Raw genomic sequence first — 27,815 nt, forward strand, 5'->3', positions numbered from 1 at the left:
GACTGCTGCCCCAGCTCTTTAAGTTGGGGATCTCCTGTCTGGTTTCAGTTTATTATTCTGCCTCTTTGCATGCTCCACCTTTGCACTTTAGTCGGTATCTGTAATAATAAGCAAATGATCTTGTTCTCCTGGTCCAACTGTAGCTGCAGGCCTTTGCCCAACCGTCACCGTGGCTCCCGAGTATCTCTGACTCATAGACACGAGTCCCTCTGAGCTTCAACAGTACAGCATGTTGAAATTTAAACAAGTAAAACCATGTTTTAAGGATCGCCCTGAAACATTTTTGATGAGCCATTGTCTGAAGGCTTCCATTGGAAGTGTTGTTCTAACATGTGAAAGGTTAACTAATGGCTTAATGATTTTTTTTTAGTGTTATGTGATATAAACTAAATATTTTTTCAGTTTTTTACATGTTACACAGACAAGCAATATAGAGACATTTCTTTGTGCTTTTAGGACATTGTTATGGATTTTATGCTGTTCCTTGACATCTTACAGAACAAAAATTTCCAATTTAAAGGGTATCTCCAGTGATTCTATCCATCTATTGTCTCTATACACCGCTTTATCCTCTGTAGGGTCGGGGGGGCAGAGTCTATCCCAGCTGACAGTAATAGTGACTCAGTAATGCACTACCAAATAAAAAAGCAGAAATATTGGCATTCAGTTTCAATCATGCTGGATCCTACAATTCCCATGATGCAGTTCAGTAGCATCTTTCATGGACCACCATTGTGTATTCCTATTTTGACTAAAGCGTATTCTGATTTAGCAGTTAATCTTTTAATCTGTAATGGTGCCACTTGTTTTTATGTGATCAATCCATGATGTGTTATAATGATATTATAGGTTTATGTTTTAAACGATTTTTAACTTGTTTAACCCTCTGAACCCCTAAACAGGCAAATTATCTAAGAAATGCAAAAATTGCTATGTTTAAGAGACCCAAAAACTGTGAAAAGGAGAATCATCAAGTTTTTAATTACAAAATTGGTTCTCATCTCTTTCGTGTCATCCATCTGAAAAAAAACCCAAATATTTGCATTATTTATATTTTGTCAGAAACAAAAAAAACTCCCCCATGCTACTGAGAAGCAACTAGCGACTCAGCTACAGCAGTCATGTAACAAAAACTTCGGGAGTTTTCGGCTGAACTGCAGGCTGTGTTACATATAGCAGAGAGGAAACAAGCATGGAAACTGTAACCCGTAAAAACTCGATCATGTGGAGCCACCATTTTCTTTCCACTTTGTCCACACATTTCTGAATTCTTTCTACTTCTAGACATGATTGATGCTGTTTCCACAGAGGTGCAGTACTTTATATAGCAGTGAAAAATGAGCCCACAGTGAGTAAAAATGTGACAGCAGGAAGTGCTCAGAAACTGTTTCAGATTCAGAGGGTTAAATATTACAATACCCATTATCCTCTGTGAAGAAGATGCCAGTTATTTCAAATTTATTGTCCCAGAAGCAAAATGTGAATTAATTTCAGCTGCAGATAGTAACTGACATGGGATGTTTTTGCAGAAATGCACTGGGGAGTGGTAGTCAACATCTCACCGTACGTTTTTATGCATTGTAATGCTTAAGTCTTGTTTCAAATAGTAGAGTTTGCTGTAGAAACTCTCCAACTATATGTTAATTATATATATAACTAAAACAAATTGCCGAATTGTTTGTATTAAACCCTCAAACTTTGTACCATCAGGGTTTCTGTCAAAGATGAGAAATATGAAGGAATCATCAGGGGTTAATTTATTCAACTCACTACCTATAACCGCTTTTACTGGCTCCCTGTGGTGAGTAAACTGACCTTTAATGTGTAGAGTCAGTGGCGTGCCCTCTTAATTGATGATGAAAATGAATCCCTGATATTAGTCGTTGATTCAGCCTAACATTAAATCTCTGTAGCAGCTCAACCTCAGGGGTGACACAAGCTCTCACAAGCCCTGCAAACCCATCCAGTATGTTTCCGTTCAAACAGGGTATGCCTGGCATGCGCCTACAAGTTGAGTCATTGTTTTCATCTGTTAAAGATGAGTAATGTCAGGACGTGTGATGGAAACGGGATGCACTTGAAAACCGCATCAACTGGGCTTTAATGCAGTTTAAAGCGGGGAGCGGTAGCGGGGGAAGGAAGGATGATCAGATGAATGTGTGCAGCTGCATGCTGAGTTAGAAGCAGAGGAAGTTTCAAGTGTTCAAACTCTCACTGAAGCAAAAGTACAGAAGTATTATCAGCAAATACACTTGAAGTATCAAAAATACTGCAGAAGAATTAGACTGTCAATACCGATGCATTTACTGTTGTTGCAGCTCAAGGTGGAGCTTCTTTTAACTGTTTTGTGTGTATAGGCTGACAGCTCACTGCAGTGGTTTCCACCTATATTTGGGGGGGGGTGTCTTTAATAATTTCATGTATTAGGTCCCAAACAGTTATTGACATATCACAATTTAAAATGTTTTGATCTAAAATATGTCAAGCCCAGCTCCAGCCACAAGAGCCAGCTGTTATTCATAGTTTTCATCTCTAATATATAAATATGTTGAATCTTATTAGCCTGTTGTATATTTTCATAAAAACTTCTCTTAATGCCTTAAGCCAGACTGATGGAAACACTGCAAATGTTTGGCCATTGTTTTTCTTAAAAACAGTCTTAAAGGATCAATACAGTTGGCATTTCAGTGTGATTTTGATCAGCTTCTTGTAGCTACAAACTAAAGCCATCAAATAAAGGTAATATTTTCCTGAAGATATCCTCAAGTACTTCAAAATTCAACTTCATGTCAGTGCTTGAGTAAATCCACTTTCCACCACTCACAGTTGTAATATTTGTCCAGCACCAGAGTGAAGAAGGACGATGAATTTGTTCAGATTCGAGCAGCCGGCGACTCGGTCACGGCGCAGATGGATAGAAACTGTGACGAATCACATGGCAGCTGAGCAGGACGGCCGCTCCAGCTGGTAAATGAGATGCAGCAGGTATTCAGACAGATAAAGTAAGACACAACAGAAACCAAAATAACGGCAGATTGATTAGGAGTAGGGCTGGACCAGGACTCAGTGTGATTATTGGTTATCTTGTAGACCAGTCACACCTGCTGTTCAGAGATTCAGAAATGTTGAGCAAGCTTTATTGTCTGTTTAGACCAAAGTGAAGCTGAGGGTGTGTAGGTCTGGTTTGATGCGCTGCTGTGATAAGGTGTGACCTGCATCCTGTTTTGACAGCGAGGGGCCCCTCCTCCGCTGTGACACTGTAGGAAAGCATTCTTTCCTCTTAGAGGCATGCCATTATGACGTTACTCTGACAGTTAAACAGTCAACCAGAGACAAAGACAAGCCCAGGCCATTTTGTTCGGTTCACATCCACACATTTAACTCTTTATGATATATTCATGTTTATTAGTAGAGGTTGCAGTATCACAACCTTTGTATCCTAAGTTAGATTGCACTGCTTTTCTTCACATGGATCTTCAAAATGCAAAAACCTCAACAATTAAATATGGATGGAATTTCAGGGTCAGTCTTTACAAACTTTTGCTGTGCATCCAACCCTTGCTCAAACCCACAAAACAAAAATAAAAATGAAACTAAAGTGTAAATTATAGTGTAGATCCAACTACATTAGGCTGAATGTTGAATGATACACAAGACATTTGGAGTGTTTTTTTTTTTAATTTGATGATGCAGTGGTGGTTCTGAATACAGAAACAGCTTTTCTTTTCTTGGCGGAGAAAGTGCTTAAATATAGATCAGTTACCCCTCTGAACCTCTAAACACACCAGCAGGTTATTCAAAATATTACCAAAATAACATCATTGGTCAGAGCCAGGAATTATAAAAAGAGAAAGATCAGATGTTCAACTTTTCAAGAGTCCTTGAACTAGTCATATTTTGCATGCAGTTGAGTTGGGAAAATTATCCAAAATCTAAGCTTTAAATAGTGATATGTTCTTTAAATCCCTTTATTATACAGTTCGTATTTTAAAAAATACATAAAAATAGAGAAACTGCCCTACCCAGATTCGGAAAAAAAACTAAACATTTCGCCTCAGCACAAACGAGAGTCCATTAGTGACTCAGCTGTGACCAACAATAGCGATGAAAATTATGGAACTTTTCAACTTAACTGCAAGCTGTGTTTACACAGAACAGAGAGGAGACGACACGAGAGATCTAAAGGAAAGAAAAATAGACAAGTTGTTGGCAGATAACATTCATCATTGTGAAATATCTTTTGAGTCGTTGAGCAAAGTAGTGTGAAAACACCTAGTTTGTGGAGGTTGAAAAATTCTGAGTAGTACAATGTCTACAGTATGTAAAGTAACCTTTTTCCCCCAGTGTTAGAAACATCTGTGCACACTTAAAAAGAAAATGTACATATTGATTCCAGCTTTTTTCAGGTTTTCTATTCATTATAACTATGTCATACTGGAAAAAAGACATTTTTGAGTTCCCTTGACTCATATTGGAGTAAAAAATTAGACCACAGTGAAGGGCGAAAAAAGGGTTAAAGAAGATAATCTTCATAAACAGTTTGTGTTTGAGTATTTCCCAAAGTCCTACAGAGCACACTGACATTCACAGGAAATAAATACATGACTGAAAAGTAACAGGATGACATCTGGTTTAGTTGAACTCAGGTCTAAATGATTAAGAAAGTATGACTCATCATTTCATTTAGTACAACAGCATACGGGAACTGCACCCTCTTATTTCTCTCCTCATGAAATCTCTGATCTCACTTTAGTGTGAATGTATGCAAAAGTAGCATGTGAAGATTGAGATATGAAAATACACTTACTGGAAAGGGTGGGCGCTGTCACATTGTTTTTTGGTTTAGTCACTGATACGGTGCATGTGGCTTTGCTTCGGTGACATTCTTTGCAAATGTTCCCAAAACTCAGAAAGATGGTGAAAACATCTTTGCCACGTTCGACAATGCTCAGATAGAATATAGAATCTGAATGTTCTACTATCTGCTATCCTCCCCACAGGCAGTTTGCACACACTCCCACACGCATGCTTGGTGTTGTTAGGCTGTTTTTGGCCTCAAGTAAGGTGTCAGGCCAGAGGTCAATGTCACTCTGGTGAGCTTCATGAAGAGAGACCTCTGTTGGTTGGTGCTGTCCAGCAGGTGCTTACAGCAGACTGGACTTGACATGCATCGTGCTGTTTTCTTTATGATCATTGTATGTTTGTTTTGTACAGGTCACACTTTAAAGGTCTACACGTCCTATTTTATGTCTTTACAAGCCAGAAGGTGTCAATAGTGTTAACTCATATTAAACATGACTTCCTTTTTACAATGTTTTCACCACAGTGCCTAATAACCGCCAACAGTTTCTTTACATTCGTTGCTCCTGCTACATTTTTACTCACTTTACAACAATTGCCCACTGGTGTTTCCAGTGCTGAAAAAAAAATTTAACTGCTTTTTGCTACTATTACTACTAACATTTTTTACTTGTTGCCATTACTGGTACTCTTCAAATACAACAACAACAGGGTGAAATTTTGGGATAAATATGGACATTTAAAAAAAAATGTATTCAACATTACAAAAGTAACTTCACGCTAAACAATTAAATGTGAAAATGCATCTCAAAAGAGCATTTCCTATTTCAGTGACAGAAGTATTGCACAAATATTGACCAAAAATGAATACTGTTGAAGGAGGTTATCCCTCACATTGTGATTTCATTGGCAACCAGTGCCTGCAGTTCAGCTGAAAAGTGTCCAAGTTTTTGACATATAACTGTTGGTTATAGTTGGCTGGGCTCCCAAGCATTACGTTTAGAGGGGAATTTTTTTGAAGTAATTTTTTTTGGCCTGCTTGCCTTTATTATAATGCACAGTGGTGAGAGAGAGAGGAAACGTGGGGACAAGAATGGGGGAAAGACATGCAGTAAATGGACTCAAGCCCATGACTGCTGTGCCGGGGACTATAACCCCTGTTTTTGGGTTGCCCACTTAAACAGTTGGCACCCTTGGAGGGGAATTTTTAAAAGAGGCATGTAGAATGAAGGGATCTTCGTGAAAGCTTTTGATTTAGTTAATTGTCCCTACCAAACAGCACCTCAACTACAGATAGGTCACTGACCATCAGAAACTTCAGACGACAATTTTCGCTGCTTTTACAGCATCTTGACTTGACTTGACTTGACTTAGGGCTCCTGCGAAGGGCGGGGCATCCCGTCAATGTGCGTCGAGCCGACCAGATGAACCAGTTTCTTCCACTGCTGACGGTCTTGTGCCAGCAGCTCTGCATCCTCCACCACAACTCCATGTTGTTTGAGATCACCCGCAACGACGTCGAGCCATCGGGTGTGGGGCTTGCCTCGTGGTCGTGTCCAGCCTGTGGCCTTCGGGTCTGGCCTTGGGTCTGGCCTTGACGTGGTGAGGGGCCTTATGCGTTCCAGTGACCCTGGAGAGCGATACCACCTAGAGCTTGCTCCTGGTAGGGTCACCCTCTGCGGGCCGGTCCCCAGGGTAGATTCCAGACGGTACGCTGCTAGGTGGCAGCCCCACCAACCGACTATCCTGTGGAGGGCTAACAACCCACCCAGGAGAAACCCCTTTGTTACGAAACTGACTTTACAGCATCTGGCTCTGATAAATTGTGTCATTTTGGTGATTTTGTAAATACAACATGCCTTTTTAACCTGCTAGTGGGTTTTGCAGTTCTGAGAGTTCACTCAAGATCTACTTACTCTCATTTTCAAAGGTTTTCAATCACAACACATTGACTTCCTCAGCAGATTGAGTTTGTTTGGTTGTCATGACATCCAAAAAGGTTAGATGACGTGACTGTAGCTGAGCTGTCCCAACAGAGGAAGACCAATGCAGAGATTAGTCGTATATGTTCAATGTGAGACTGTAGTAGAATAGAGGAGGCAAATGTTCATAGTATAGGGAAAACAGAATGCAGAAGCAGCTGGAGTTGCACCACCACGGTCCCATCAGATCAGCAGAAACATTCAGGTTACTCAGAGTTAACTTCACCCACTCAGAGACTCCACACTTCCTACCCCATTTGTTCTCACAGTGTTCTGAACTGCCATCTATTACTGGGGTTTTCAGTCAGTATCTTAGTTGATGTGACCAAACGCATGATATAAATAATTTAGAGGATTAAGCTAACATTCAACAGTTTTTTCGAGTTTTTTTGAACTCGACACAGGTGCTACTAAGGACAGCATAGTGCTATATGATCAGTCAAATCACTGTCTTGTAACTATTCAGGGTGTGCTAAGCATCAGAGGTCCCTCCTTAGAAACAGCTTAGCCTTGCCAAGAAACAAACAAGCACATAGCCAACATAAAACCTCAACATAATGTTTTTGCAGGTTGTTTTTTGCACAGATTAAACAAACTTTCAAAGTGGATTTTTTTCCTTTGTTTGGTGACATGCTTGCTATTAATTTCAGCCGCTTGTGTTATGTTATGCTAAGCTAAGCTAAGCTGTTCCGCCTGCATGTATGAGAGTGGTATGAATCTTCTCATAGCTCTTCCAAAATGTCAAATGAGTCTTTTTATGATTCAGACAATATTCAACGCTTGTGTCTTAGAAAACAAGATTTAATAAACTACAATCAGATCAACATGTAAGCAAACACTAAAAGCTTTTATTTGATTTTATTTGTGTCTATATGAGATTCCTGAGCTCATTAGCGGCAGCAGCGCAGCTCTGCGAGGATCTCTGTGGAGACTTGCTGTATCTCAGGAGTGGGAACAAATGCATTTGGAGAGGAGAGGCTCTGGCTGGCTCGCTGATGGTCCTCAGAGGCTAAACAAATGACTTTCACGAAGCACATCGGGAACAGACAGCACTCAAACAAATGCTCTTAAATGGGGAAAGACGGAGGTGAAAATCCTCTTCTGTCCCTTTAGAAGCTCAAACCTCAGATGGCTGCTATTTTTCGTCTTAGCAGAGACACGGATGCAAAAACGCTGGTGAAATTGCATGTTTGTCTGCACATGATCCCCTATGGATAGGTGAGCTAGTTTTATCAGGGAGCAAAATGTAAACTCTGGGGGTTGTTTACTGAATTATTTTAAACATTGCAGTCCAATTCACTCCAGAATTAACAGGCACTGTCCCTTCTGTGGTTGTCCTGTGCAGCAGTGCTCCAGAATTAACAGCGAAATTACTTCATTATTCTTCTTACTCCATGTCACTTAAGCAAAATGTATCAAACACAATAATACTCATTATACAGAAAAGTGGCCCCTGATAGTGATATTTGTAGCCACTCATGGTGAACCTGGTTTTAAGTACTTTATATAGAGTGTAGTGGTTTAGTTTAATGATTCTCAAGTTAAGGGGTCAGGTCCTTCTTATAGGTCACAAAAACAGTTCAGAGGTTGTAGGATGATTCACTGACTAGAAAAGCAGATATTCAGTTCTCTTATGATAGCGTGATATGACTTTATTCAAGTTTTTGTGTGCATTAATTACAATTAAAACCAAAAAAAACACTGAAAACTCAGCTCTGAAAAGAATACTTTTGACACAGGGTCACTTTACAGAATAAGACTGCAGCCACAGGACTGAAAATGGACTGCCGGGCGTTGTTAATACTGTCTATGAGTGTTGCATAACATCAGCCTTTTAGAGAACAACATACTTCTTCCTCTTTGGCACAAAATGGCAAGATTAAACTTTGCTAAATGAAATGAAAAGAGGCCTGATGAATACTGGAAGCATATTCTATGGGTATGATGACTTTGTTCAGCTCAGTAGAGGTCTAGACTGTTTACACTTTTTAAATAGAGATATATGTAAATCTCCCTGTTTGTGACAATGTGTTAACATCTAACCTCACAAAAACCCATCCTAGAGACCACATATCGTCTCAGAACAACATGAAACTGCCTATATTAAAGCAATTAAAGGATAAGAAACAATGTATTACAATTTAAAGCGCTTTAATTATACTGAATATAGTTTTAATACTTGAAAAACACAAAAAAAAATTAAGTTGGCTGTGGGAATAGTTTTCACATACTTGCATAAAGCTGCAATAATAAATCGATTAACAGAATGTAGACATTTACAGTTATAGCCTATTAAATGTTAACATTTGCTGCTTTTCTCTTCATGTAAATTTCAACTGAGTGTCTGTGGGTTTTAGACTTTTGGTCAGTCAAAAAAACATCCGATATAAACTTGGATTTTTCTGTATTTGAATGCTTTAAAGACCAAACATTTAATTGAATATCCAACAAAGTCATCAGTAGGTTAATGAAAAATGCTTTGTAGTCTGTGCAAAACACAACAGCTTCATGTGGTACCTAACTTCATAATCCTCACATTACATTGTATGCGAGCAGTATCGGATGCAGCGTCTCTAAGTGCTTTGATAGTTGCGTTCGTAATCGATTCATGTGCTGCCGTCGCTATCTGAGAGTTTTCTCCCTCTCTTCTCACTGCCAGATTAAGTTGGTCTCTGAGTGCAGCAGCTCTTTTCAAAAAACAGTTTCCTCCCTGTGCTTGCTGCAGGCCAGACAGGCCTCATTGGAGCCTCAATGGCAGCAATTAGACACAAATTTCAGCCAAGGTCCGTTTTTATTGGTCAGTGAAATGGACGCTGTAAAACAGTGGCTTCAGTGGTGTTCTGGAGGAGTCGTTTCTTGTCTGAGTTACGAGACCGCCTACAATTTCTCAAGCGTGGTAAAGGCGGCCTCTTGTTTTTCTGACAGAGCTGAGGAATTTCTGTCCACTTGGTCGAGGAGGACTCCTTCAGCCCGACAGTATTTCAGTGCAATTTGCTATTTCTAGAGTTCTGTTTCCAAAGCAGGACACTGGATTACAGGAAGAAGCAAATTACTGGCTTTGTGCTGCAGTCTTGTTTCTCCTAATTACATTTTAAGTCACTGCAAACCAGCACAGTTCCAGGTATGACATATTTATTGGCTGGTATGCGTGAGCATTGATCACTAAGATCACACTGTGAGGAAGGAGCTGTTGGTGATTGCTTAAGAGGGACACAGATTGACCCAGTTAAATCAAATCTTCATTGACCTCATTTTGAGCTTGCATGGAGGTGCATCCTACAGCTCCTTACAACCCCCCTTTCTTAACACATTACCTTATTAATGGTGGTTCACTGCTAATCCCTGCCCCCATAGCTTTTGTTTACAGTGACATATTTACCTCTTCAAATTACAGTAATTACAGTGTACAGCAAAAGTGAATACGCACCTGTTAAATATCACTCAAATGTCAATTATGGCATTGTTTATGAGTTGGACAGTAGAGTCGTTCCCCTTATGAATGATCAAAAACAAATACTTTGAAAGTTTAGTGTAACAAGAGTGAATACACCTGTGATTACTGAAACAATGCTGAGTACATCTCTGATTTCAAATCTACCGACCTACATGAACATAGTTATAAATGAGCTGTGAACAGTAGAACTTTCTCAGTCTTGGACATGTCAAAGAATCTGAAAAGTCTCATTGTGAGACTTCAAAAAGATGAAAAGTGATGGCGGATGATCAGTGTCCAGCCGAAAATCAGTGGAAACACAGCCGCAGTAGTAATTAGGAGAAACAGAATGAGTCATTGTACCGCCTACCAGAGCTGAAGAAGTTGTCCTCCTAAAATTATGTTACAGTGTGCTACTTTCACAATCTAGCTCTTAGGAACAATACTTCAGCATGATAACCATCCAAAACACACTGCCAAAAACCACACAAGAGTTTGTAAAGATGAAAAAAAATGAAAACCATGACCTGGACTAGTGTGTCATCTGACTTGAATCCAATAGAACGCCTTTGGGGTATTTTAAAGAGAAGTAGAGCAACACAACTCCTCCAGCAACGAGCAGCTAAAAAAATCTTTAAATAACTGCAGAACATCTCTGCAGAAGTTGGGTGTCTTCAATGCCGAGAAGGATTGAGTCTGTCATTAAGAAAATAAGTGGACATGAAGTATTAAAAACACAAGATTTAAATTTTTAATTTAATTATTATGTTATAGTAGACTTAAGCTGTACTTTTTAGTTTTAAACAACGGCAAATACCCCACAGTTCAGATTATAAATAATGTAATTGCTGTAAGGTGATACAGTTTTGAATCATTGGGCATTTAAGTGATAATATTTTCAATGAACCAATTAGATTAACATTCATCTTGAATTGTATCTCTTTGTATAATTCAGAATGTGATATTTAATTCTCTTACTTGTGGTTTAAGTTTTAATATTTGTTTGTAGGAAATTTGTTTTCATGTAAAATAAACAAAAATCCTGAACAATTTTATTCAGTGTTTGAAAAAAAAAAAATTAAAGATCACCATGAATTCATTGTAGGTCAGTTATGCTCCCTTACCTTTCATTATTATATCAGTTACCATGGCGATGGATGGTGCAGTCAATGTTCAGAAGTATGCTAGCATCACAGAATCAGTTAGCATTAGCAACTACATTATAAACTAGTTTATCAGACCTGAAACCAGTCATTAAAGACAGACGGTGATCACCCTGTTGTGAATATTGATTGGTTGTTTACTGCTCCTTTCTGCAGCCCCAGAGACACCTCTGCATCTCCACGGCTGCAAGATTAGGTTCCCTGTTGTCACCAGGAATCCACACACAGTGCACACACACAAAACACACCCTTACTGAGAAGCTCTCTCTTATGCCCGACTGGTCAGCTTTGGAGGCTGAGCTGACCAGTGTGTACGCTTGTATGTAATGGAGGTGAGGGGGAGTGTTGGAGTCCTGCGGCCACATAGCTAAGCTGACCCCCCCTTTGGGCACAATTTTAGTGGGCGACGCTGCACACGGCTTCTGACATGTAGGTCTCAGCTCCCAACTTTGTAGGGAGCTGAAGCTGCTGCTCTTACAGGCTGACAACTACAAAAACACCCCTATTTCCCCTCCCCACTGAATCCTATAGAGACGGCTTAAGTCAACTATCTTGGGCTTAACTGGGAGTGAAGTGTTAAACCTTCGAGTGTATCCAGGGTATCAGCAGGCCTAGTTGCAAAGTGAATTGAGTTCAGCTTCCTTAAAAAATGCTGTAGATATAGTTGTCCTGAAGGTCAATGCACTTAAACGTGATAAAACCACGCAAACATCTTCATCAATCTGACAACACACGCAGAATATAGAAGAATACAGAAAACAACCAAATACAGCTCGGATCTCACACTTCACATAGTAGTGCGCATTTCTGCTATTAAACATGCAGAATTTCAGTATTTGATATTTTAGTATTCCAGCTTCTCTCAACACACTATCATTTTTTTACAAAGATGCCACAATACAATTTACAGCCATATAGGATATTAGCAAATCTTTATGATCCTAATTCTGTTGAAGTCATCATCATTTTTGGCGTTATGTCCAAAGGACAGAAACAGTTTTCTAAAATATCAGCTGACTAGTTTGCTTGACCTTTGCAGGATTATAGACTGCAGTGAAAACACATTTAAATAGGTTCTAAAAGAAACTTCGGTTCTTTAGAAATGGCGGTGGACAATCTGGCTAAAAGATGGTGTGATGATGATTTTTTGACTAAGAATTATAATCCACAAACTAAATCACAATTCAGTTTTAGTTGAGCTCATGATCATGTGATTAGTGGTGCATATGGATGCCTGGACACAAAGCCTGTCACTTTAAATCAAGGCTAAAATCCCAACTCACAAGTCTTTGCATTCCATTTTCATTTGTAAAATTCTGTCCAGAGGTATTCATTTGTTTCTCTACCACTTGATACTTGTTGAATTTCCACCCCATAATACCAACTGGATTATTGCTATTGGCAGTCTTATCAGAGCACAAAAATCTTCCAATTTCCCCTGAATGTGACTTTCATTATTTGTAAGTTTGTGTGCAAAAATTATAGCTACAATGGCCTCTACTTTTTAAAAATGTTTAGCCAATAATGAAGAAGTGCTCGGAAAGTTCCTGGACATTATCCCCTGATGCTAAAAGTTGAGGGGACTTTTCTGGAAGTGCATCCTCAGCTTATTAATTCTCTGCTTCCTGTTGTGATGATCAAGTCCAGCAAGGAAGAATTCGTGCAGACGTGGTCCACAATGAGAAAATGTCAACATGACACAGAAATGACAAAGTCAGTTGGCCAGCTTGCCTAATCTATGCAGAGGGAAAAAAAGGGCTGAAGGAGACTTTAGTGTCTGGAACGATTTCCTGCCATCAGGTGGAAGCGTGGTTTGTCGTGCTACAACACTCCAGACTGATATTGACTGTGTTGGGAGTGAATGAGTTAAGTTTGGTTGCTATGCAGTGCACAGAGCTGTATTATGCAAGCTGTGAAGAGCAGACACACAGAGAGAGGAAGTGCATTACAGAATGCTGAGCTCAGGGCTTTGGCTCGCCGCCAAGCCTACACTCCTGCATGTGCTCACACTCTCAGCTGAGGGCATACCGATTTTTCCAGCAGCACAGCAGCCTCCTCCTCCTCCCGCCTCTCGAGTCACTCTCTCTCTCTCTCTGTTACGTCAGCGGTTCAGCTGCGGGCCAGGCATGACTGGGGCAGGACAGCGTAACGGAGAGCACCGAGCATTCGTCTCTGTGTACATAAAAGACGGAATGTGGAGCGGTGGTTGTGCGATGTGCGGTCCAGTGTATCTGCTCAGGTGCAAAAGCAGCAGTAAGAACTGAAACAGTGTTTTCTCTGTTTCCATACAAGTATCACTCTCAGTTATTGTCTTGTTCCACCTCTTTTGTTTTTTCTCAGGTCTGTATCACACAGCTTCACCACATCTGCAGACAAACACCTACTTTGTTTACGGCCTTCCTCCACCCAGCAGGGTGATATGTGTCAGCGATGTGCTGTGTGTCACATGCATGAGAACATTTGAGCAAAGTGGGAATCAAACCTCCCAGCTAATGTTCCAGTGTGCGCAGCACACACCTATGTGTCTTTTTTCATACATTTAGCTGTTTGTGAGACTTATGGAACATGAAAGTATCAGGTACCTAGCTAAATACAACAGGCCTGCAATAAGTCACTGAATCAATACAATATGAACCTGATAATCTTCAAAAGTTAAGTTAGTCAGTTTAATTTGTATTATATATAATGCAGGCTTTTAACCTTAATTTTAAAATTAATCAAGTAAATTTGTATTTTATGTAATTCTGTAGTATCTCATCCTTAATATTTAAACTTGTTAGGTAAATTCCAATCCACAAAGTAATTCTCTGTTGGAAAGAACTCTGGCTCAACAACTGCTGTGCTTTGTAAAGAACAGTGACTTTACCTCATGAAGGAGGGATTCGCTGCAGGACTGTTGTATTAGACTGCATGTGTTTTTGCTAAGTGTGCCTAATTAAATGGCAGCTGAGTGTAAATTCTGGTTATATTCTCTGGCTCATTAGATTTTGACACTGCTTCAGAAGAAGTTGTCACTACAGTCACATGTTCTTTGTTGACAGCTTTTTGTGAGCAACTGCAATGAAAATATTGTAAGTCGAAATACTATAGATGTAGCCATGATAGTAGATTGTGTGTTTGTGCTGTCCACACAGTACTAATGCATTATTTGTTCATACGGTTTTGATTCTGGTGTCACAGAATCTGATGAGTCATAAAAATTACACTGCAACACCTGCAATGTCATCAGATGTAGGAGGTGTTTTTGAAAACTTTGTTGCATTGATTTGAAACTCCACAGATTGGTATGACATGCATGCTGTAAGACATGTGGACAAAAGCTGGATTCATAAGAATTAAGACACACCCTGTGTCAGATCAGCACACATTGGTTTTGCTGCTACAGTCTTACTAATGCCAGGCTCAGACTAAGGGAGTTTTTAACCCTATGCTCTGTTGATTGAACCCAGTTTTACCCCACCCAGCAGTCAGAGGAGAAATCTGGTCTAAGATCTTTGTCTGAGCTAATATTGGACTAAAAGTACTGGGTAATGTGACATGTTTCAAGATCCAGTCTGAAACCTCCCAAACTCCTTACAGACTCATCAGGTCCACCCTGATTAATGTCAAACATGGCTGACATTTAAGAGTTAAAATCAGAATGCACAGTGATCCCATACGGTTACCAAGCTAAACATCCTAGTCCTTGAGGCTCATGTTAACTACAGATATTAAACCTGACAATTAATTTTTATCTTCTCCAAAAAAAACATATTGACCACATCTTCCAAAACATTTTACACACTTTGATTACTTGTTATGGCACAAAGAAACAAATCAATAACCCCTAATATTCAAGTACTAATGATGCAAATTTGAGACTATTGTCTTAATCAGTGGTAGGCAGCGTTGTCAATCCGTAGTTCCTTAATCATTTAAATACTGTGGGTATTATTTAGGGCTGGCCCGAATAGCAGTTTCTGCTCTCCAGATATTCAGCCCTGATTAATGCCAAATATGCTGGGGTGGGGCTCCGAATATTTGGATCTCTAAATAAATATTCAGATACCACCGTCTTGACCGAATATTCGGTTATTCGGGTCCAGCCCTAGTATTATTCTATACATTACTGCTGAGCTGAGATGTGACATTCACCACAGAAGTGGTTACATTGTCTTAGCCATTCGACTATGGAAGCAACACAGTCTGAGCACGCGATTTCTGGCCAGACATCATTAGCCACCATAAAGGTCTTTGTCATGGTGGCCCATTGCTAGCTAAACCCCCACAAGTGCAGTGTCACTGACGTCATGCCACATGTGACACCAGCTGCCAATTTTGATGGGTTAGTCACCTTTTTTTCGCACTCAAGGGCCATTGAAATTTAGTGTTGTTTCCAAAGGGAACAAATTCTTGATTTTAACGTTTGGACATAAAGAGTTATACGCCTTCAATGGAAACATTCTCATTATCTGCAGTAGTCTCAAAATTTGCCCTCGATTATATGTGGCGCAGTGAATTACACAGTGGGAACAAATCTTGAACCTGGTACATTCCAATGCTAAGACAAAATCCACCTACATCATCTCTATAGCTCACTAATTCACATTACTTCTTATTAGTTTAATCTGTAGAAAACTAATATATAAACGTAATTTACGCTTTGTGTCTCTAGACCGTTTCTCAGTTTGGCCCTCTTTCTGGTCACCTTTCAGCTGGTACCAGGCCATGAAATGGTCTGACCAATAAAACCCTGTTAATGTTGGAGGTGCTATTCCTCTTGTTTCCAGTCTTTATGTTAAACTGATCTGACCAGTTGCTCCCTGTAGTTTATATTTAGTACACAAACTTTAACATCAACTTTTAATGGTCACATCAGCTGTTATACACAGCCTTGCTTTAATATATGAACTGCTCTCATCTCATTTCTAAGGAGATATGATGTAAATCTGTTTCTGTCTGCTCTCAGACAATTATTTAAACTTCCCCACAGACAGGATTTTACAGAAGGTCGCCTCTTTGACGCATTTTCCATTTTCTTTGGCTAAGGCGACCGTCTAATAATGCTGTCTGTCATTTGTCACTATTTGGCATTGTGGCATATCAGCCTCTCAGTTGGCCATGCTACATATTTTTCAGCTTGCATGACAACATGATGCAAGAAGTACATCATGCTCCTTCGATTCTGGACCTAATAGACAACTGTGTGTCTTTGTTGGGCAAAAACTGAGCTGTATGTGTCAAAATAAATCAGTAGGTGCTCCTTGTGGTCAAACTATAATAGTACAGACATCCATACAGCTAACTGTAGATGATAAACTCTTACTGTTTGTATCTGCTGAGCTCTGACTAAGCTTCTGAAACCATCTGTTATCACTGTTAACCCAATAACCCGGTCAGATAGTCTGTTTCTTCCAATTACAGAAGAATTTTGCTCATGAAGTACTTGCTGTATCGGCATCTTTTGCCAAAGCATGCCCATCTGCTGTGTCTCTCTAAACTTGACACAATATTTAAACCTCACTCCCACTTGCGGCCGCTGTGTTTTCAAATCTGTACTTGTCATGGGGTTTTTTTTTGTTAAGGGAAATGACAGCATGGTCATGTGTGGTATACCCTCTTCTTCAAATTACAAAGCATTTCCATCAAGGTTTTTTTTCCTACCAGAAACCCAAATAACCTAAAGCACAGAGAATTAAGTTTAAAGTCACATCCACCTTAAAATGAGTTTGTCTGTGTTTATTCCAAACGTGGCCATAGGTTTTTGCTTTTAGAGGGCCACAGGTTCACAGTATAATAGCAGGCCTCTGTGCCGGCAGTGAAATGATCCCATCAGAGGGAGGAGGTGATCAGGGTAAGGTATAGGCTGGAGGTGTTGTAGAAGGGAAATGAAGAGGAAATGAGAATATTAGGTCTTTGCACTAGTCTGTCTGCCTTTTCACTCTTTTGTGTCTTTCTGTTACTGTTTTTCATTCGGGCAACACTTTACTGACTGAGTAAAATTAAGGTTCAGCCATAGAGGGAGGACAGATTCAGGCAGAAAAAGATGCAAAGTTAAAAACTACAGTAACCGCAGTGGTTTATATTGTTGAATCCTGTTGAATTATCATCTGAATCTGCAGCTCCCCTTAGGTTTACAGATCCATTTAGCGTCTTCCAACCAAAAATTTTACCGTTGAATAAAGGAGATAATAAAGGACCCAGTGCATGCCCTTGTGGTACCCCTGTATTTATCTCAAGGGAGGCTGTTTTGAGACATGAGGAGTGTTGATGTGATTTGAATATTGTTACTTTGCTGTACTGAGCTGCTTTCCTGGTTTAGCAGTGGAATGTTTAGCAGTTAAAGAGCCACATTTTCCAATAGTCAGTAGAAGCCAAAAACTAAACGAGAGTGAATACTCAACAGAAACTTGACTCAAAATGATGATAATGTTGCTACATAACTTCGTAAAGCATTATTACGGGGCGGCTGTGGCTCAGGTGGTAGAGCAGGTCGTCCAATGATCGAAGGGTCGGCAGTTCGATTCCCGCTCTGTCCTAGTCATGTGCTGTTGTGTCCTTGGGCAAGACACTTTACCCACCTTGCCTCCAGTGCAGCTGCTCACACGGGTGTCTGAATGCGTGTGAATGTTGGTGGTGGTGGTCGGAGGGGCCGTAGGCGCAGATTGGCAGCCACGCTTCCGTCAGTCTGCCCCAGGGCAGCTGTGGCTACAAATCTAGTTTACCACCACCAGAGTGAGAATGTGTGAGTGAATGAATAATGGATCCATTGTACGCGCTTTGAGTATGCCTTAATAGAAAAGTGCTATATAAATCTAATCCATTATTATTATTATTGTTATTATTATTATTATTATTATTATTATTATTATTATTATTATTATTATTATTATTATTATTATTATTATTATTATTATTATTATTATTAAGGAACTTTTTGCTGACACCTTATTAAATTATTATATGTTAGTGATGAGTTTGCAACTTGTTTTAAGTGGCCGCAAAACTACTTATGTTTTCAATCCCTGGAAACATTTGACTGAAATGAGGTTAATCGTGGTAATTTTTTTTCAATTTATGTGGTCTATATTGTAATTAAAATGAGATGGTAAAGGGATATTTTCTTTGTTTCTGTGCAGGTTTTCACCTGAGCGGCACAGTAAGAGAACCTGCCACATCCTCCGAACCGGAGCTGCTCTCCAACGTGAGCGTCAGCTTTGACCGCTGCAAAATCACCGCAGTAACTTGCAGCTGCGGCAACAAGGACATTTTTTACTGCGCCCACGTCGTGGCACTCTCACTGTACCGAGTACGGAAGCCCGAACAGGTCAGACTGCGCCTGCCCATCTCAGAGACTCTTTTCCAAATGAACAGAGATCAGCTGCAGAAGTTTGTTCAGTATCTGATCACAGTGCATCACACTGAGGTGCTGCCGACGGCACAGAAGCTAGCGGATGAAATACTATCGCAGAACTCCGAGATCAACCAGGTTCATGGTGAGTTGCAGCGCTGCAGTAACAGCTGTTGTTAGTGATTTCAGGACAGAAACAGGTTGAACTTTTAAGAGCTCATATTCTGCAGCGTGTTACATTGGAACTATTTTGTGCATATTAAAGGTCTGCAAACTTCTAAAGTCCATGGCAAAGGGAGTTATTCTCTCCCACAGAAAACACTGCTCCTTACCTGCCTAACACACCTTGTCTCAAGTCCAGTCTTTTCCTCCTTTTACTTATCTATGTCACATATTTACATAGCTCCTGCCTAGAAGCAATTTTGGCTCTCTAAGAATGAAAAACTTCCTTACAGTCTTTTTCCTCACCAAGCCATTTCTGCTCGTGCTAAATCTCTATATGCAGATATCTGGTGTTAGTAATCAATGTTACCTGGCTTTGGACTGACCAATTAAATCACACTGGACTTTTCAGGAGAAGGGTCCTTAAAGACAAAGGTGCACAGAGTATTTTAGATAGAGGCTGAGAGAAGGTGCTAGGATAAGATAAGATACTCCCTTACTGATCCCAGGGTGGGGAAACTGTGGACAGTGTAAAAACACAGAGAACATCAAGAAAAACTAAATATGAACAGGAAATGTACAGATCCTTCTACATATAGAAAATATAGGTATTAAATTCCTAAATGTGGAACACAACTATATTGGCCGAGGGTTGGTTTTTTTTCTAAAAAATATTGATAATGCACAGATTCTATTCATGATGAATGTAATGGGTCTTTTGGAAATTAAAGCATCTAAACTCATTCGAGGAGACACCAAAAACACAATTCTAAACATCTAAAAGTGCGGAATCTGGGCTCTTTAACATGCAACACACACATACAAGGACATATAGGTACCTGCGTTAGATTTCCTCCGTCTCGCACCACTGGATGTCCAGCTGGAGGTTGACGTCCTCGGAGATGACTCAAGAAAAACAAGCTGTTTAAGGGGGGAAACATTTTGCTTACACACACACAGTTTTGTTCATCCTTCCATATGTGTGAGGCCTCTCACTAATAGAAAAGAATCCCTAACCCCTGACCGTAATCTAAACTTAAATCCAGGTTTTAACCTTCAATCAGCACTTTTCAGTTGTACAGAAATGTCCTCTCTGCAGTGTTTTACAACTAGCATTGGTCCTCACAGAAAGAGCAATACAAGCCCACACTCACACATTTCATTTGGAGAAGTTTGTGAGGACACTTGCGGATGTATTGTAATTAAAGGTATGATGTTCTGGTTGTTCAGACCACAAAAAACACACATGAACTCTACAAAGTACTATTTGTGTACCATAATTTGCAGTATTTTATATCCTGAAGACTAAAAACCAACTTCCTACACTTCTCATTCACAACTGTACCAAATTACGTGTTCATATGCAGAAGTACAAATGTTATGATAATCACGAGGCACTCAGCTGTAAACGACTTACAAGCGATGGCTGTACCTACAAGTGACTTATTGTTTACATCTGTAGCTTTTACATTAGTACATTTTGGAAAACTTGCACTGGTACAATACAGACTGTTTAGGTGAATGAGCTTCTTATGTCACACATTAACTGGTTGTAGATGGTAGTGTTCAAACACGTACGGAGTGGTTAACAGAATTGTAATTTTAGTTTTTTCAGTTTAGTGGTTTTCTCAGATGATTTATTGTTGTGCTAAGTGACACAGATTACAGTACATTGGAGCTACAACCTTTATCTTTAAAATGTGAGAAAAATGTGCACAGTCTAGATTAGAATTGTTGGACCTGCCATCTAAAACTAGTATTTTAACATAATAAAGGAAAGCACCAAATTATTGTATTTGAACACCTGGAACCTGAATGTTGGTATTTTTTGAAATATGAAACAGTTAGTCAGTTTTTGAAACATTGTTGACTTATTTTCTTTAATTGATGAGTAGTTCAGCTCTGACGTACATGCTAGTTATTTTTGTGGTTAGTGAACTAGGACTGCAGTCAACCAAAGAAAATCCTGCTTGGCTGAAATGTCATCTACTCTTCAACTTCTCTAGATGAATTAAATGATCCACAATGCACAGAGTGCACTCTGTCTGCTAGCCTTATTGACCTAAATGAATTCAAAATCAACAATAAAAGCTAGTATTTGCATCATATTAAATCATTTGAATCTGGTTATTTTACACTGAAAGGACAAAAACAGACCCAGAGCAGCCCAGCATGTCCATATTCTTATGATTTCTGAAAGTAGAACATTAATAACTGGTGATTCCAGCACAAGAACTATTGAGGAGTATAATCGAGACAAATTAGCCTGCGGGTTTTATCTGCCATGCTGATAGCTGTGCTATACAAACTGCTGTTTACACTTGACTTTTTGGCCATCTGTTTTTTAACAAATTGCAGGCACTACAATCTGTGGTCTTTTGTGTGTGTGTGTGTGTGTGTGTGTGTGTGTGTGTGTGTGTGTGTGTGTGTGTGTGTGTGTGTGTGTGTGTGTGTGTGTGTGTGTGTGTGTGTGTGTGTGCGTGTGTGCGTGTGTGTGTGTGTATCATGCCACGTTGTGTTGTTATTTTCATTTTGTGGCACTTTCTATTTTTATGGTGGTCTCACAGTTTGCTGTTTCTTCTAGTACATTGATATTCCACTTTGTTTACATGCACACAGCTTTCTTGACCTTAATCTCATTCTGTAGTTCAATTACTGTACATGTTAGTATTATGTGACTGTGGATTTGCTTTGCAGCCTCTTTGTGGTTGTAACTCTTCGGATTAGTCTCTCTTAGTGCTTTTGTGCACATTGGAAAATGGAAGAACCTATTTTCTTGAATCTGAAGGATTAATCATCTCTGGAGACCTACAGTATGTAAAGTGCTAAAAATGTAGGATGTTTTCTCTGCTCATGTAGGCTGGTTATTGTTGCAGACTATTGATCAGTGTTTAAGTATGGCCAGAAAGGCTGTACATGCTGACACAGGCATACTTGTGCTGTGTTCCTCCGTGAAAAGACACTTACTTATATTGAAATTGATGTTATTTTAATACAGTTTAAATAGTCAGTGTGGAAAGTAACTGAACATATTTTTACATTCAAGTACAATTATTAGTATTTCTTATAATTAATACCTCACTTTACTACACACGTGGACAAAATTGTTGGTACCCTTCGGTTAATGAAAGAAAAACCCACAATAGTCACAGAAATAATTTGAATCTGACAAAAGTAATAATAAATAAAAATTCTATGAAAATTAACCAATGAAAATCAGACATTGCTTTTGAACCGTGATTTAACAGAATTATTTAAAAAAATAAATTCATGAAACAGGCCCGGACAAAAATGATGGTACCCTTAACTTAATATTTTGTTGCACAACCTTTTGAGGCAATCGCTGCAATCAAACGATTTCTGTAACGGTCAATGAGACTTCTGCACCTCTCAGCAGGTATTTTGGCCCACTCCTCATGAGCAGACTGCTCCAGTTGTCTCAGGTTTGAAGGGTTCCTTCTGCAGATGGCATGTTTCAGCTCCTTCCACAGATGTTCAAGAGGATTTAGATCAGGGCACATAGAAGGCCACTTCAGAATAGTCCAATGTTTTCCTCTTAGCCATTCTTGGGTGTTTTTTTCTGTGTGTTTTAGGTCATTATCCTGTTGCAAGACCCATGACCTGTGACTGGGACCAAGCTTTCTGACACTGGGCAGCACATTTCTCTCTAGAATATCTTAATAGTGATGAGATTTCATTGTTCCCTGCACAGATTCAAGACACCCTGTGCCAGATGCAGCAAAGCAGCCCCAGAACATAACAGGGCCTCCTCCATGTTTCACAGTAGGGACAGTGTTCTTTTCTTGATATGCTTCATTTTTGGGTCTGTCAACATAGAGCTGATGTGCCTTGCCAAAAAGTTCCAGTTTTGTCTCGTCCGTCCATAGGACATTCTCCCAGAAGCTTTGTGGCTTGTCAACATGCATTTTGGCAAATTCCAATCTGGCTTTTTTATGATATGTTTTCAACAATGGTGTCCTCCTTGGTCGTCTCCCATGAAGTCCACTTTGGCTCAAACAACCACAGATGGTGCGATCTGACACTGATGTACTTTGACCTTGGAGTTCACCTTTAATGTCTGTAGAGGTTGTTCTGGGCTCTTTTGTTACCATTCGTATTGTCCGTCTCTGCCATTTGTCATCAATTTTCCTCCTGCGGCCACGTCCAGGAAGGTTGGCTACAGTCCCATGGATCTTAAATTTCTGAATAATATGTGCAACTGTAGTCACAGGAACATCAAGCTGCTTGGAGATGGACTTATAGCCTTTACCTTTAACATGCTTGTCTATAATGTTCTTTCTAATCTCCTGAGACAACTCTCTCCTTCGCTTCCTCTGGTCCATGTTTAGTGTGGTACACACCATGTCACCAAACAGCACAATGACTACTTGTAACTCTATAAATAGGCCAACTGACTGACTACAAGTTTGTAGACACCTGTGATGCTAATTAGAGGACACACCTTGATTGAACATGTCCCTATGGTCACATTATTTTCAGTCTTTTCTAGGGGTACCATCATTTTTGTCCAGGCCTGTTTCATAAGTTTATTTTTTAAAATAATTCTGTTGAACCACAGTTCAGAAGCAATGTCTGATTTTCGTTGATAATTTTCATAGAATTTTTATTTATTATTACTTTTGTCAGGTTAAAATTATTTCTGTGAGCACTGTGGGTTTTTCTTTCATTAACCGAGGGGTACCAACAATTTCGTCCACGTGTGTATATTTCACAGGCAAATACTGAAGTTTTCACTACATTTGTCATGCTTTTTAGATTAATGTATTGTGTAAGATGTAATGTTTAAATACATTATGATCGATCATTATTTTCTGAGATCAATCAAGACATATTTGATTCTAGTAATTAATAATGAAGCAAGCTTTTGCCCTTAGTTGCAACACTAAATAATTAAATAAATATCATGTGGTATATAATAAAATGTTTGTTACTTTGAAATGGGCATTTCTACATAATGAATTTTAACTTTTTGTACTGTAAGTGTATTTTGATGCAAATATTTAGGTGTTTTTACTAAAGTAACATGACCTTTATATTTTTGTTATTGCATCTGAGTACTTCTTCTATCGCTGAAGGTAGCAAAAACCAGTAAACTGAGGATCTGATTAGTTTGATGACTTGTAGCTGCCATAAAGAGTTGCTGACTGATTTCCGTTTATCGCTGCAGGAGCTCCAGATCCCACGGCAGGGGCGAGTGTAGACGATGAAAACTGTTGGCATCTGGACGAGGAGCAAGTCCAAGAACAGGTCAAGCTCTTTCTCTCCCAGGGCGGGTACCATGGCTCGGGAAAGCAGCTCAACTTACTGTTCAGCAAGGTACCAACCCCCAGACTTCAAACTTTATCACATGCAACACTGTGTTTTTGCTTGTCTGATACAGTACCAAAGTGCTATGCACTGTTGGTCCAACCAGCCTCGACCAACCAACCTTAACTGTTTACATTCATACGACTCCTACAGTCATGATATCAGTTTCTGTGCGGATGACGCACCCTTCTATGTATGTGACCCCACTTCAACTAACTACTGCGAAGAAAAAATGTGCTTGCACTTCATTGTACCGTCATTGAAATGGTATAGTCTAAACAGAAACTGCATGTGGAGGAGCTGGCTCAGAAACTAAATGCAAATGTGTTTTTCATCATAATGAAGCATTTTTGTGTCTTGAGTTATAGCTTTCTATCCAAGCAGTGCTGAGGTGTGTATTACGAACCGAGACTGATGGGCTAGTGAGATATGTTGAACTTAAAACTGAGAGAGTTTTCAATGTCATGAAGGTGGCTAGATCACCATTGATACGTGATGCTGCTCAGCTAGCGTACTCTGGAGGAGGTTACCTGTGCAGTGTCATTTTGGGTTTTAAATCAGCTACAAGAAGCACCTCTCTTTTACCTTTTCTTTTCCTTCTCAGTTGAGAAAATACGTTATATCTGCAAACCTGTTCAGATGTATTCTAGCAATAGGTAAGCAGTTTCAGTATCGCACACTATATGCATTCAGGAGGTAATGCAAAAAAGTGCATAAATATGTTTTTATGGTTGGTCTGGATTTGTCTGTTTTATACTGCTGGTATTGCAACTAATTGAACACAGATTAGAAAATTGATTGAAAAACTAAAATGACTTCCTTATATCTTTTGTTATGGGACTCAATGCACTTCTAAAATGTTTAAATGTATAAAGTTTCATTTTTAACAGCTCTAATGTGCAGCTGTCACGTTAGAAATGAGGGGCTGCATTGAGAGTCACTGAGTGGTAAAATAAATATATTAACTTACACCATTAGCACTTTTCTACCAACATTCCTCTCTTGCATCATTTACAGTAATGGCAAAGGGTAATGCATATTTATATCCTTCATATTTCTCCTCCATTGTCACAACCTGTTCCTCTTGACTGAAATAGACGACATGTCTTTAGGACGAAGAAATGTCACATGACACGTCAAATGCCCCCTTTTATGTGAACATGCTCAGAGGCTGATGGAAAAAATCTGGTTAATTTGTTGAACTTGCTTTGTAATACACCCTTCGGAAACCAGGACGTATATATTATTAAAGTACAACCGCTGCTTCCATTTTGAGAAGGTTGCTGATAGTCTTTCACTTCTTATAAATGGAAAGATATTACGGAGATTGCATAGGATTACAGAGGACAATGAATCTACTCAGGGATGTCAGTGATTGACTGCAACTAGCAGTTATTGTCATTGGCAATTTGTCGATTATTTACTGGATTATTTGATTAGCTGTTTAGTCTATAAATGTTCTATTTACTGTCGTAGAGGAGGAAATAAATGAGAAAATCTTAACATTTAAGTAGCTAGAATCAGAGAATTTAGACTTTTCCAGAAATAATTAACTTTCATAATGATTGTCTCCTGATTTAATAATCAACAACTGATGGATACATTGTTGCAGCTCTAGTATGTGCATTTGCTGTTATTTTTTACCCACAATGCCACTCCCTATGCAGGTGAGAGAGATGCTGAAGATGAGGGACTCCAACGGCGCTCGCATGTTAACGCTGATCACAGAGCAGTTCATGGGCGACCCCAGACTGGCGCTGTGGAGGCAACAGGGGACTGCTATGACTGACAAGTACAGGCAGCTGTGGGATGAACTAGGTACAGTGATGACTGAAAAATGCACACACACACACACACACACATAATTATACATCATATATTATGGCTGCTTCAGCTTTGGAATGCAGTGTACCTTAACTGAGATGCCTGATTTTTTATTTTTTTTAAAGTTTTTTTTGGGCCTTTATTATAGGGGAAAGTGGAGACAGAGACATCAAATGTGGTGAGAAGAGTGGGGGAAAGACGTGCAGCAAATGACCGTGGGTTGGACTCAAACCCATGGCTACTGCGTCGGGGACTATAGCCCCTGTTTATGGGTCACCAGCTCAACCTGTTGAGGCACTCGAGATGCTTGATTTTAATTCTAAACAACTGAAAATGTGTCCTTTTATTCAAATATAATTACCAAGGCTGCAAAAATGAACAGAATAGTTATAAAAGTGACCTTTATGTTCTTAAAGAGTATTAAAAATACTTGTAAAGCTAGGAAAAATACATGACAAATATAATTAACTTGAACATGCAGCAGGATCTGTCCGGCTGAGTTTTGACATTTCTTAATTTGCTTGCAAGATAAAGCAGCATGAAGACAGCTTGAAGTTTCCATGACAAGACAGATGATGTACATATCACAGTCTTAATTCAAGGATGACCAACAGGATTAACCCAAAATCCCCCTCCACTGCTAATTATCTAATAATTGCTATTTAGCTTTAATTCAGACCTTGTTACTTGGCTGTGACAAATTAAGCTTTGTACGGAAAATACTTTAAAAATAGATCGTGACGTATAAATATCCTCTGGATGGATTTAGAAAAATTTTTGTAGAGACTGGTGATCCTCAGACTGGCTTCCATGGCATTTGTGTTTCCTTGACAATGAATCAAGAAGCTAAACGGATAGCCAAAAATTTACCTGAAGACCCCTAAATCTGAGTAAATAATGTTATATTAGACTGACTTCTCTTGTAGATTAGTCGTGGAAAATGAGAAGTGTACAAGTTTGCTTTTTGTATCAAGCAGCAAAAAAAAATTGTAGTGTGATCTGTTTGGGTTCGTCTTACTTCACATGGTTTTGTCAATGTGTTGTGCAGCACTAATAGGATCCTTAGAAGGCACCCCGTGGCTGTGACGAATTGTTGACCCCTGACACTGATCATTTCTTTTGCAGGAAGTAGAAATACATTTGTTTATTTGCTTGTGATAGAAAACGGTTCAGGCATCACTTACAAACAAACTGAGATGCATCATGTAAACAATAGACCACATGTATTAAACGGATTTATATGAATCAGAAGAAAACGGTTTATGGAAATATTTGCTTAATCCCAAGTAAAAGTGTTGTACTAAACCACAGATCTTCTCCTCCCTCCTGTTTTGTTTATCTTCACCTCTTCTGCTGCTATTGAAGATTCTTTCTCTGCATTTCGTCACTCTCGTCTGACTGCTGTTTTTCCTCCTCACTGTTGTGCTTGGTGCAGCTCTAACAAAGAGACGGAGGATAAAGCCTTTCTCCTCCTTTCCCCTCCCCCCATTCTCAGCTTCCCTCCTGCATTCACTTCGTCCTCCCTTTCCTTCACCTCTCCTCGTGTCTTCTTTTTTCTCATCTCACCTCCTTTATTTTTTTCTCCTGTTTAATTTTGTCATCTGTCATCCTTTATTTATCCTTTAACATTTTCATTGTTCCCCTCCTCCTTCACTCTGCCTCCTTTATGTGTTTTCCTCCTCCAGTCTGTTTTCTTGGTTTCAGCCAACAGTGCTGTTAATCTCACACTTCTTTCTTACAATTAGAACAATTAATTGGGATGGTCATTGATGATTTTTGTAATTTTTTAAAGC

General features: G+C 39.4%; 1 protein-coding gene across 1 annotated transcript in view; it reads left to right on the forward strand.

Annotated features, from left to right (window-relative positions):
• Positions 1-27,815, forward strand: part of zswim6 (zinc finger, SWIM-type containing 6) — a 64,832-nt gene that overhangs the window by 13,468 nt on the left and 23,549 nt on the right. Inside the window, exons 2-4 of the mRNA XM_023266068.3 lie at positions 18,497-18,853; positions 24,059-24,207; positions 25,866-26,016. Of these exons, the coding sequence (XP_023121836.2) occupies positions 18,497-18,853; positions 24,059-24,207; positions 25,866-26,016 (657 nt within the window). The remainder of the gene's footprint in view (positions 1-18,496; positions 18,854-24,058; positions 24,208-25,865; positions 26,017-27,815) is intronic.

This window comes from Amphiprion ocellaris, chromosome 17 (assembly GCF_022539595.1).
Source record: "Amphiprion ocellaris isolate individual 3 ecotype Okinawa chromosome 17, ASM2253959v1, whole genome shotgun sequence".
NCBI lineage: Eukaryota > Metazoa > Chordata > Actinopteri > Pomacentridae > Amphiprion > Amphiprion ocellaris.